The sequence below is a fragment of the Numenius arquata genome, chromosome 9 (genome assembly GCF_964106895.1).
Source record: "Numenius arquata chromosome 9, bNumArq3.hap1.1, whole genome shotgun sequence".
In the NCBI taxonomy this organism is placed as follows: Eukaryota; Metazoa; Chordata; class Aves; order Charadriiformes; family Scolopacidae; genus Numenius; species Numenius arquata.
This window is the reverse complement of record NC_133584.1, coordinates 14,983,293-14,997,140: the sequence shown is the minus strand read 5'-3', so window position 1 is coordinate 14,997,140 and position 13,848 is coordinate 14,983,293. Positions and strand designations below refer to the sequence as shown.

The following is a 13,848-nucleotide window of genomic DNA, read 5'->3' as shown; positions in this document are numbered from 1 at the left end:
ATAAAAAGGAGTGGCTGATTCATTGTACTTCGTAAAACATAATCATGTTTTTCATTTTAGTTTTGAATGTATTTCATAACAATAATTACTTTCACTTTCTGTACAGTAAATCTTACTGAACAAATATTAAATTTTATATACTGCATGTATAATGGTCAGAGTCAGTTCCATTGCCAAAAAAAAAAGGGAAAATAAAAGTAATAAAGTAATATTATACTGATTTTGCATAAAAGATTAGCCAAAAGATTATTTTTAAAAGATACCATGATTATAAAAAGCTAGAGAGGATTGCTTATTAGTTGAAAATGCATAGTAATTGTATTAAATTTTTCGTAAGCCCACTGCAAATCATAAACAGGCATCATAAGCAAGAATACATTAAAACAGAAGCAGCAAAGGAAGTGAGATAAATGTGTATATGAAATGAACAAACAAGAAAAAAATTAACCATTTCTGCTCCAGATTTTTTAGCTTTCCTTAAAATGAAAGGAACATGGATTTTAATGTTTGCCATCACTAGGGATGTTCTTGTAAGGTTTTAATGTAGAAATTTTGAAGAATTGTACAAAATTGGTATTTCATCCTGTCCGTGGAATATTTTCACATACAGACCCAGGAAAGCACACAGTCCATTAGGACAAGTATAGTGCAGACAATTTACTGGGAAAAATATCACCATGACAAATGCAGGAAGAATACTTTAAGGAAAAACTGTAATGTTAAAACAATTACAGCTGAAGCAAAAGATTGTGAACAGTGTAAGTGTGTTTGCAAAATGAGATGTTACTAAAGAAAAAGAACTGCAGTTCTGTATCAATGGCAAGCGTAGTTGCTTTTCCACTCAAGTGTTCCATGCACATCCTTGGTGCTATGCGAGTACACAGCCACTCTGCACCAACTCGCTATTGTCAAAACGCTATTTCAAATACATCGTTAATTAAGTTAACTGTTTGCGGTTTATTGGTAGACCAATTACAAACCCATGCCATTATCTGTCAAAGCACGTGGTAACGTTATTTTAAGTGTTTTTTCAAATCTGAAGTATTTAAGCCACTTTCTTTATGTGACTTCTAAGAAGTGAACTCAATTGCAAAAATGATCAGGTTAAAAATCACCACATCAATAGATAACATTTTATTCCAATAGCAAAATATGAATGTACCAAAACAGAAAAAACCTGCAAATAATCCAGTGAATCCTCAAGGCAGTACCGTAATTGTACACCAGAAAATAACTAGAGGTATTTTCTTTTAAATGAATGCTTATAGGGAAAAACATGACTTTTTCTTCATTAATAAACTAAACTGAAATCTTTGCCATGTAGCAGAGGGATGTACCCATGGATTTGACAGTCTTTGAAGTATAAAATCCTACACTATCAGGGTAAAGTATTGAAGCTTTAATACTTCATGTATTTGATTGTTTATGTTATGAAAACACTGTAACTGAAATAAATAACTAAAAAGGAATCTTTGGGATTGACAATAATGACTGACTAATGTTACCGCCTTAATGCTATTAAAAAAATAACGACTATTTAAGAAATAGCTCCCTCAGGGTCTTAAAGTATGTTTCAGATTTTAAAAAGTGACAATATATTATTACTTTAGAAGGCTCTTATATCTAGAATGCACATACCTAAATCTTGAAATTACTAGTTATATACTACTGGTAGAAATTATAAGGTTGTGAAATTGTTTCTCAAATTTCAAAATGACCAAAACATTGCAAAAAAGCCTCACCCTCAAAATAAAAAAAAAATTGGCTGCTTTATCATTATGAAATTGCTATAATTTCGGCTACAAGCATTCCTATTACTACTTAAGTAGCTACCCTGCTTTCTCACCACTCATTCCCGTCATGTTTACTGAGACAGCGATTGCATATCATGCTGTGAGCTGCATCAAGGGACTGACTACAATTAAAACCAGGATTTCTTTTGGATCAGGTTATTTTTCATTTGCATTGGTTATTGTATGATTCGAGCCCAGCCACATCAGTATTTGCACCAACAGAGAGTGGCGGTGAGAAAAAACAGCTGTGAGACAGAGACTGACTCTGGTCAGCAATGGCGCTACCTTGAGCTTTTGTTGGGCTATGCCCTTGCATGGAATTCTTTAAAGCTCCTACATCCATAATTGTAACTTAGAAGTTACTTTACGCTGTCTGCGTAACTGCACATTGTAAAACCCCATTTCATCATAGGGACCCTGTTGAGCTTTATTTCCTTGTTTGCTAGATGAATTAAAAAGCCTTAAAGAAACATTTTACTTTTTGTGACAATTGGTAGTAAGCCAATTCCCGAAACAAGGGCGTCCAGGAGTACAATCCATCCTAAAGGACTAAACTGCTTTATAAACATTTGCAGTGCTCTTATAAATCGTTCTATTCAATACTTGGTTAGTTCCTTCAACTCCTATTACATTACAGTATTAATGATAGTGTGTGTATATATATATCTAAGCAAATCCTTCAAACGATTTGCAGTGTTTTGGCAACTAAAGTTTGCTTTGGTGTTCAGAATTATTTTATTTCTATCTGACAGGATTTAATCTTTTCACTAAAAACTGAAACTGAGTCTGTGTAAATAAACCACTGAAAAATGTTACCATTCACAACGCCAGATGTAACTAGCACTTTATTAACTCACCCCTTTATCTCCTCTTGTTTTGGAATTGAATTTCACTGTCTTTAAACGGGCTCGTTCTTTTTTCTCAACTCTACCGCAAAAACATACACAAAAATGGTAAGTCAGTAAAATTCCAGAACTTCAAGTTACTACTTGTTACAACATAAGCATATAGGTGTACCTTTGTAGCACAGATTTTTATTGCTGATGACACATTCAGAAAATGGAAGCCTGCTCATAGCAGACTTTATGGGAAAGTAGGGTATTATTTCTCAAGCGATGAGCTGTGAGGGTATCAGAGTATTTTGTTATTATTTAGGTTCAATGAACCAGGAGGGCACAAAGAGAAAACATGACACATTAAGTGAACAGTCTCAATTATGAATCAATGGCAGATATTAAGATTCAGACCACCTCATCTTTTATTTGAGTCTCTGGTTACCGACATACACCTTGTCTCCGTTTACTCTGGCCACCAAAGAGAGGCTTACCAATTTTCCAGGGTGTGGGTAGAAAGAAATTTACTTTGCATGTTTTCATATGTGAATAGTGAAATGTTCTTAAATCTACATGTAATGTTATTAAACCCATATCTTGCTTACAGGGAGAATAGAGATATGGATTTGGACCACCTTTATCAACTTCAGCATGCAACTCATAAGACTAAGTAGGATTTCAACAAATTTCTCATTGAGATAGTCAGAATCCCACTACAGGTTTTTTTTGTTGTTGTTGCTGTTGTTTGGTTTGTTGTTGTTTTTTTTTAAAAAAAGAGTGCATGATGCAGTACAGATTTAACACAGAGTAAAGCATATTCAATATATGTATAAGTCATATCAGATGTTTTAATAGCAGACATCTCAAGTCAGTAAAATATGACATACCTGCGTTTGCTTGGGATAACTCCAACTTCATCACTTTCTCCATCTGGAGTTACCTGCCGTGCTTGCCACCATTCATCATCAGAAGCATTAATGACATGGAGAATATCGCCAAATTTGAAGTTCAACCCTTGACTTGGAAGGCCGCTATCTTTAGTCTTGTCATAATCAAAAAGAGCTCTACATTGAAAAGAAAAAATGAAACACAGAAAAAGTAAGAAAAAAAGGCACGGGAGTATAAGTAGCACAAAATCTGAAGCAAGCTGCCTGCGTTGTTCAAAAATGATTGCATCATTCTGACAGCTGTTTAAAACCAGAATGCTGAATGCACACACACTCTCTCTCATACACACACAAACACAACATGCAGTATAGTATCCACACACACACTTGTACACTTTAGTGAATGAGAACAAACTTCATCCAGAGCAAAACTCTGTAAAAGCGAAACTCTTTCCGGAAGGTCCACAGAAGATGCATCCTACAATTCAATAAGTACTTTGCATGGAGCAAGCTACATGTCAGCCTAGGATAAAAAAAGCCAAACAAATATTTGAAGCATATGGTGCTGTCAAAACTTCTACAAGGTACATAATTTTATATCTAGTTATATATTGGAATTATTTTAGTAAATAAAAATTACTGTCTGTCTTTAAAATAAAAGTCAATATCCTGCTCACAGGGTTCAGGGGAAAAAAAAGAGAACAAGTTAGAAATATGATCTGAACACAACTTTGCTCTGCAGCACCAGGAGGCAGAGAACCCTACGTGCATTCTTTTGGAAAATTCCCAAACATGTCAACAGAAGCTCATCCTTTTTTCTAAGGTAAGTCTGTTTTCAAATAACAGGCACCAGCAGCAGCAGAACACCAGCTGCGTGGGTACAATTTTATTAACCTTCCCTTTGCCAGCAAGGTTGGTTTATGCAAGTCCACTATTATCCATACCCACATTCCTGCCTGCTTTCTACTGACTCCTTCCCCCTTCTTACTTACGAAAGCACGATTGGAAAGGCACATGGAGCACCATGCTGAGGAACCGATCTGGGTTAAAATTAGTTTCTTTTCTCCCTGTTGGATCTGTTTATATCTGGATCGGTTCCCTGAGAAACTGAAGAGACTTGCAGTATGTTTCTCCCAGCACAATCGAGGGTTTAGTGGGGATGTGGAAATGAATGATGACAGGAGCCTCTTACCAAACTGTACGAGAGACTCCTAAGAATATGCCTTATATTCTTATATAAGACAATCTTTTTTTATATTTGAAAATGGTGTATGAACCTCACCTACGTAAAGTGAGACATGCCTGCAGGACACAGGCCAAAAAATCCTCAACTTTTTTCATCTGCAAGCTCATGTGTTTGTCAGTGATGCATTTGCTAAACAATACCTTGTCTCGATTTAGACACTTGATATCAAGTCCATCACAAAGTAGCATCAATACACTACAATGTGATGACTTAAAATGGTGTCCTTTACCTTGTCCAAACTTAGTTTCTTCATCCAAAACACTTATGTACCTGTTTGTGCTAGATTTTTAATGTCTCAGAATTTTTTTTCAACCCATGTAAGTATCTAAGTCACAACTGTGTGCTCCAAAACGTATTTTAGCTTTGTGAACTTTGCCTCTCTAAAGCACTGACAGTATTTCTTTGGGTTTGAACTGCATTTGTTCATAACCAACGACAAATTGCTTACAGGGAAAAAATTCAACATTTGCTGTTAGATTAATTCATCTTTAGCACCAGGTCTACTGCAAAAATCAGAGTTGGTTGGGACATCATGCCTTTCTATGGCCATAAAAAGTATCAAAAATTTTTCATAAAGGGCTAAAAGTTTTAATAAATGTTTTCTAAAAAGTCTAGAACAAGACAGACATTCTAAAATGGCTTAGAAGTATTCACTCTCATAATACATGATCTATATTTAAATATTCAATACTGTTCATTTGCTAAATTTATAATAAAATTTAGGCTTACAATTTTTTAAAGAGCTTGAAGGCTGACGTACCACCTTCCTTCAGCAGTGCAACCTCCGCTATAAGATCTTTCAGTTTAATTCCATAAAATATAGTTGAGATACCCTGATTCTTTTCAAAAAATCAGAACCCTCATTTTCTTCGAAATAGCGCAAATACTGCAGGTTAGAAAATTATACACCTAGTAGTTATTCCTCCAGGTTTATTCTGCACGTTTGTTAAAGTAGTACTCTGGACAAATATCTTTCCATATCTCAAAATAAAATGCACATAATCCATTACGTAATTTTAATGCAGATTCAAGCTGTGTACATTTTCACTGAATTAATTAAATGCATCGTGAAATTTATTTCCTGAGAATTCTTGTTAGCATTCAAGCAATAATTTCTACAACACCACTTCTAACTTCTAAGATTTAGTTTGAATATAAAATTATACGAGCAATGAGCTGAGCCTAAAAACATTAAAATGTGTGTTGACTGTATAAGAAAAAAAATACATGAGTGAAATGGAAGCACAAATGGATTAAAGCATATCATCAACATGTGCTCTTCACTCCAGATAAATGGTAACGCTGTTTGAAATTAGATGTTTGAACTTTCAGAATAACATAGGGATGCCCAGTTGAACTCCTCCTGCAGGCGACTACACTTTTCAGGCCTGGTTCTAATGCCAGATCTTATTTTTCAATGGATTTAGTTAAAAATTCCTAATGACTTCAAAACTGTGAAGTTTATCCCACTTGGAGATGTAACCATTTTCTGCTCTGATTCAAGCAGAAATCGGCACCGTTGTCTGAATCTGTAATGTATCATGCTGGTTATAAAAATGCACAGAGGGAAAAGTAATTTTCAAGTTTGAATTCCGCACACATTGCACAGACTCAGATTTGGCATACGAGATAAAAAGTGGAACAAATTTATTCCCTTTCAGTGTGTTATCCCAGAAACTTGATACCATGAAAGTATCTCACTTTTTCACATTCTTTTTGAATCTGTAGATGAAGGAGGAGAGTGTACAGATACAGTTAGATGCAAAAATATAAACATTGTATGAGATAATATCTCTCCTCTAAGAACAGAGATTAAAAGAAATACAAAGGAAAAATAAGAGAAGGCCATTAAATCAGTACATCTTAATTAGTCAGGGGGGAAGAAAGAGAGAATTAGATGTGCAAATGACAAATTAGCTGCTGCTGAATTGCTATATTTGTATTGTCCTCCAAGGACTGTTTGTTATATTGATATTCATCATATACTGATATACATACAATTAAGAAGTAAAATCTGCCATTGTACTTCAAATTGTATTTTCAGGCAAACACAATTGTCTTTTCCTTAGTAGTACAACACACTCCCAAAATGCTGTTTACAGACAGACTAGTCATAAAGATATCCAGTTTCAGTTAGAGGGACACAATGACGTATCTCATTGTATTTGCTATTTTGCTACCATGATTTTTGAGAAATCACCAGAGTTGATGATTTTTAGAGTACTTCTATTTGATAGGTGTTCCACAATTGTGGTTGAATACGGTAAACATTTTGCTGTTGGATTTACCATCCAGTTCAGCATTACGTTATATAACTGGAATCCCTCAAGGCATATCCAAAACCAAACATTACAGAAAGAAGGTAGCGTCAGTTACTAAAATTGGCTTTGAATTGATACAATCAGAAGTACAGAATGATCGTACCAGAGTGACTTGTAACAGGGAATAAGCTGGACAATTAATATGTTCTGTCAGTATCTAGCAGTATGTGAACAGGCTCATAAAACTTATTTCAGTGAGGTCAAAATTACATCAGAAACCAGACAGAACAGCTGTGAACCCATCCTGTGCATACCGAGCTGCCTACCAGTCTTTGGCATCTTGTGGTGTGATGACAAGAGCAGATCTCAAAAGCCCTCAGTGAGAGCAGCACCCTCTGTTAAGGGATGTGGGTGGAAAAGTACTTTTCCTGCGGAATTTTTTGCATTTTTGTTCTGACTTATAAAAAAGCTGATGATTTGAGTCTCAAAAACCTTTCTTGGAAAAGGAATCACCAGTCTCCAGGAGGCTTCTGCCAACAACCTGGAGAAGGCTGCATTTTCTGCAGCTGGGGGGAGTCAAAAGCTCAACCTCAATCATTTACAGATAACAACTTCCATCGATGGAATAAAAGCTGCATAAACACAAAATGCTTGTCAGTGGCTTAAAATACCAGACAAATGTGTGAACACAAGCATAAGTTGTTTAGAACCTAATCAGGCTATAGCTAACCAAGAAAAATAAAAGCATTTAGAATTGCTTAGGCTTAGTAATATGGTGAGGGCTAAAGCGATAAATCTTGGGATCATGGAAATGAATACGATCTCACCACAATATCCACATGTGCACCCACCTGTGGAAATTTTAAGATATCAAGCACTTATCCTTAGTATTTAAGGCATTTATCCTTAGAGATTTAAACTTTGACCATGGAAAATATTTGAGGCAGACAAAGTACAAAAGAAAAGAACAAGATCAGCTCTGCAAAAACAAAATCCAGATAAAGCTACCAAAATAATAGGTCAAAACATAAGTGCTACATGTCATAGGCAATCTAAACAGAAGCCCTGAAGGAGTAATTTGCTACACTTGTTTCAAAGCCTTCAGCAATAGGTTGCAAAGGGATGAGACTTTTCTGAACTCAGATGCAATTACTCAGGTACCTGCCTGCTGTAAGACTTGCTTTCTCTCCCACGGTTCAATAGATACAGCACCACGAGCAAACCAGTATCTGCTTCGGGTGGGAAAAGCCAATAGCCTCTGAGCCTAGGATTTCAGTAGGTAAGCCACTGAGGTCTTACAACATTTTAAACCAAGTTTAACCCAAGCACCAGCAGGAATGGAGTCTTTCTTACCTCCTCTACTCCTCTACTAAAATGATCTGGCCCCTGCCAAGAGGCTACTGCTGGCCCTGATTCAATCCAGAGATGAGATGGTCCAGGGAATTCAAAAATCTTTTTAAAAATGCAACCCTTTTACCCACCTTCCATTCTTGAAACATTATGCGTTATTAGTATATGTTAACTGATGTAGGAGTTAGTTGGCATATTAATGAGCTGCACCTTGCCACAACTTCCCAGTGAAACCATGAATTTTCTTAAACAATTTATGCTTTTATATTTCCACTTCCTTTTACCTTCCTTTATGTTTAATTCTATATGAATAAATTCATGAAGAATATTCAGTTAATTTACTTTAATGCATTACTCTCTTGGTTACCATGGAAAATATTCTATAATAAAATGCTATTGGATACAGAAACAAGATTTCTTAACACAAGCTGAGAATACAACTAAAGTAAGGCAAAGGAAACACGCTTTGACAGATTTCCATCTTAAGTAAAGGGAGACTATAATTTGAACTCAAGAACCGAACAAGGCAGTATATGAAAACTACTGTCACAAAACCACAAACTGAATTAACCAAGTTAAGACTTCACATACACTGACTTAAAGAATAAATATGTTTTTGCTGAAGGATTCTTGTCTCTCTGAAAGGCAGGACAAAAATCAAGTAATAGCATCTCTTCAAAGTCCACACAGGGTTCTCAGGGCTAATACTTCTTTTTCATCTATATTATATTAACCGATCTAAATTAAGCTTTATTTTTAGTATGTTTTTCATGTAAATATCAATTTATTAAGTTCAATAATGAGTAAATAATCGTATAAAAATGCAAATACAGAAATACTAAGTCTACAGAAAAGCAGAAAACCACGTTAGCAATACTGTGAAAAAGATGATTACCTGACATATAGGGATCTCTTCTGGCTGGTTCGCAAAGATCCTGATCCTGAACTAATGCTACTGTTCATCATCTGTTCCCGTAAATCATGTATTTTAGCTTCAAAACGACTGTATTCTGTAAGAAAGGAAAGCACTGCAATTAATGTCCTCTGAACTTCAGCAATTAAATGACTTACAAAAATGCTGAAAATCACAGAAAATAAGCATTTGTTACTGTTTTTTAATACAAGAAAAAAACCTCTCAAACCCCAACATTAAGCACCATGTTTTGTCATTAAAATCTATGTGAAGTTTTGCAGTTATCAATATTAACTGAAATAAAATTTGAAATAATTGTGACTAGGCAAAGCAAACAAACAGAAGCAAATATCCATTTAATTAAAAATTTCACCTTTTAAATCTATAGTTCACAGTAACTATTTTTTCCTAATTAAAATAAGCATTTCTATTAACAATTATCATTTTTATAGTAATAAGAGACTGATACAGGTAAGTTTTAACCCATGACAAAAAGAAAACTTGATAACATATATCTGAAATACACATTTATAATCAAGAGCTATATATTAAAATTTAAATGTTAATAAATGGGAATGAAAAGTATCTGAAAAAACAATACTGAACAGATACTTTAAAATTACTGGACTTGAATTAGATAAAGAATTTAGCCCTGCACGGTGGGAAATATGAAAAACATTTTCCGAATAAGACAATGTTCCCATGGGAGCTCAGGAAAGGCAAAAAACCCCAGAATTCTGGCACGAATCTCGATCCACTTGTAAATGGCACTAGAGATTCAAACTCCCTTTATAGAATTATGTACAATGTTAATCCTGGAAAAACGGATTGTGTTCTTAAGCAGCACTGTGTACTAATAAAACTAAGCTAAATGCATTTGATTTTAGCTACAAAGGCAGTAAAATAGTAATAGCTTCTTCAGGAGAAACATTTCCTGAAGTGAGGTACTTACATGCTGTCAGCATAAAACATGAACTCAAAACAAATAAGTTTTTCCTTCAGTTGAATAGTTTGGACTTCAGGATCAACAGATCCACTTGTAAAACCTTTCTAGTTAAAGGAAACGCTCTGCAGCCACCACCTTCGCCAGGAGACCACGTGATGCCAGATTACAACAAGTCAACACTGGGAGAGCCAGGGTGTGTGCAGCCAGGAGCTGCTGAACTGGGGAACGTGCTGCTCTTCCCAGCTGCGCCCTTGCTCCCTGCAGGCATCACATTTACTCAGGAAACAAGATTGATAAAGAGGGCTCTAAAATGCAAAAATCTTGAGGCTATCTCTAAAATAAGGTTCCTTCAACAGTCATTTAAACACTACGAATGATTTATTATATTACATTCTGGAGCACTTTCTCCCCACACACTTGTGAGCACCAAGGCTTACAGACTAACCAGAGAAGAATTAAAAAAATATTTAGTTACAGGAGAATATTCTGTGAACCAATTTCTGGTATATCACCTCATTCATCAAGGTAACTATATATCTGATGCTCTAGCAATCACAACTATAATTAACCCTATGCAGGTTACAACAACATGAACAGTCTCTTAAATAACCCGGACTTTTATCCTTTAAAACCAAAAACTAGTCATTTTTAAGATACTATCTTCGTTTTTAAAACGGCATCAAGAGCCTTTTTACAAATAAAGTCCTGACCAAGTAATTTACCAGCACTAAACCAGACTGATCTCGTTTGACAAGAGAAACAAAAACATTATTTCCACCGCTACCACTGCTATCACTAATAGCAAAAGAATTGAAGATGACAGGATGGTAACTTAAGAGGAATGTGAGAAAACAACATTTTTTAGAACGCAATATCCCTTAGGGGAAGGACCCAGATGCAGAGAGAGAATAGTCTGCTCCTGCTGCGATACTGCTGCACTGCATAGCTTTGGGTAAGACACCTCGTTTTACTCATTTATACCTAAGAAATTATCTTTTAAGCCTCTCACCTGTTTCTTGGGTGAAACTTCAAACGTACTACAAGAATGGTAGCTGAGATTTCTGACATAAGAGATTTTTTTTATGCCCCCTGTGAGAAAGGAAAGTATACATGGAAAAGACCGGATAATCCAAGCATTTTCTTGTGCTACAGCCTGTTCAGTACTGAAAATATCTGCGGCTCTTTGCAATAGCTACTGGAAAAACTACAAATTTCTGTTAAGAAAGTATAATGTGTGACCTGTTGGAAGAACCTGATTTCCTCCTATATAGCATGTAGTATGTAAGAGTTAACAGGGAAGGTGGCTGTTCCTCACTATCGCTTAACTCTCTCTTATGTATCATTTTCAGGTTGCTGGTCTTGCAGTTTTCTGGAGTAATTTAATTTTTCTCATCAGAACTCCTGGGTACTAAGTGCTGAATGAGTGACAGGGACATCTGTAGGAGTAAGAAGGAGAATAATTTCTACATAGAGGCTCCTGCCATACCAATACAGCAAAAAAGGAAACTAATGGGCTGGGACCGGGAAGACTCTATGTTCAAAAAGAAGAGGTGCTAAGAGATGCCATATTGAGGAAAAGCTGCGCAGATGGAATGTGGTGAGCTCCTTCGATGTCGAACAAGCTAAAAATTTGAGTTACACTCCTCTTACAGAAGGTTTTGGGAGGAACAGGATGGATAGAAATCTCAAAATCATCGGGTTTGGAGCTGAAAAGTAGCCAGGATTTTGGTTTATAAAAAAAGAAAGTTTGGTGTTAGGTACAGTGGTACTGAAACTAATGCTGGAGACAGAAAATAAGACAACTATAGGACTCTTAACAGCATCAGTAAAGCAGTATCAGTTTGGTACCCAAAGGATCAGCACCCATCCCCTGTTGACTAATGGTTTAGCTTCAGCATTACAGAGCAAAGTGCAAGCTCTGCTAATCTGTCCATGAGAGGTTATATTTCTATCTCTATGACTAAGAAGAGTTGAATACCAACTGTCTTTAGCACCTTCAATCTCTTATTAAAGTGAAGAACGCTGATGATATCTGGTAGTTTATGAAATGTAGAAAATTCGTCGCAGGACAGCAGTCAGAAGACTGTCCACAACTACTTCAAGAGGGGAACATCAATAGCCAACAGCTGGTAGCAAGACTGGAGACTCATATCTGAAATGTGTCTGTATCAAATGTGATCCCTACAAAATGCAATTTCATTTGATTACAGAAGCAAGTATTTAGGGATGACACCTAGGCAAGCACTGAGTGATACCTTTCCTTCAAATATTCTCCCATCCTCCAGCATTTTCAATGTTTAGAGAATTTCACTGTATGTTTAAATTCCCTATTTACTCAGTTTATCATCACTAAATTCTCCCCAAAAGAGAACTATCTTCTTTACAATTCCACTCTTTCTTACAGGGTATGCATAATATTACATACATAATGTATTACAAAATTGACCATATTTTTCCCCCTAAATCACAGTGAACGGCACAATAAACTTCTATGTGGCTAAGTGTGACAAAGCCATACAATGCACATATAAATATGAAACTTTAAAAAAAGGTTTATTTTGCCACTTCAACATTCCAGAAACTTGGAGCTGGAACAGGCACAGTGAACAAGATAAAAAGGACACTCTGCTTTCTTTGTTAGAAGGAAATTAAGAGCTTAGCTGAGAATAAATATGATTGATCTCTGGTCAAATGTGACCAGGGCAACCAAAAAGAAAGGACATAAGCTATTTAAATGAAAAAGCATAGCTGACTTTAACCCAAATGGAGTAGGCTGGTCACAGGAACTCCATCTACAAATATGTTTCCAATTTCCACAGCCATCAAAACACTGAGATTCTGAAATAGTAATTTAATATGAACTATGGTGGCACAAGAAACTCTCCCCCACCCTTCGCCCCAAATGAATTAAAAAACCAAACTAAAACCACACAATCCAAACCCTGTACTTTCAGGTAAGAATGTGACCAGGATCTGAAACCTATGTACAACAGCAGTGAATGGGACTTAACTCATGATCTCTTCTAATGCTCTGAATTTTAGGAAAGTTGCTGATGCTATAACATCAAATAAAGGGTAATAGGCAGCAAGACTAACATGAACTGCAATAAAAATAACATAAGAATAACAGTATCTCTTCTTGGCTAGAATTTTCTCAAATTTTCCAAGAAGTTTAGGGGCAGGGAGGGAGTAGTACCTGCTACCATAACATAGAGCTTGAGGAAGTGCAAGCATCTGCTGCTTAAATTCATGGCATTTATCCAAGAGTACACCTCCATCACCAAAGCAAAAAAAAAAAACCAACCCCAAAGCCTACTCTGATTTACACATAATCGGTCTTTAAGAACATGGGATGGATACATCTGGGCTCAAGTTTAAACTTTTAAATTATACTGGATAAGCAGATGGTGCAAAACTAGAATAAATCTGCTCTGTTTCATGTCTGCATGTATTGCACAGCAAGGAAGAAAAAGGAATGAGAGTACTCCTGACTTCCTAAAATGATTTTACCTCGAAAACAAACTGTAATGTTTACTTTAACAGAAATCAAAACTTCAGAGAAATGGTCTGAGCAGTGACACTCTCCTGGAGTGCCTATCTGGTGAGGAACAAGAGGACA

The 13,848-nt window shown here is 35.9% G+C and overlaps 1 protein-coding gene across 18 annotated transcripts in view; it reads right to left on the bottom strand.

Annotated features, from left to right (window-relative positions):
- The window catches only part of DLG1 (discs large MAGUK scaffold protein 1), a 157,707-nt gene that overhangs the window by 17,439 nt on the left and 126,420 nt on the right, over positions 1–13,848 (bottom strand). For all 18 annotated transcript variants that reach the window (XM_074153279.1, XM_074153278.1, XM_074153280.1 and 15 more), the window contains 3 exons: positions 9,266–9,380; positions 3,514–3,690; positions 2,651–2,720 (listed from right to left, as the gene is read on the bottom strand). In XM_074153279.1, coding sequence (XP_074009380.1) covers positions 2,651–2,720; positions 3,514–3,690; positions 9,266–9,380 — 362 coding nt within the window. The remainder of the gene's footprint in view (positions 1–2,650; positions 2,721–3,513; positions 3,691–9,265; positions 9,381–13,848) is intronic.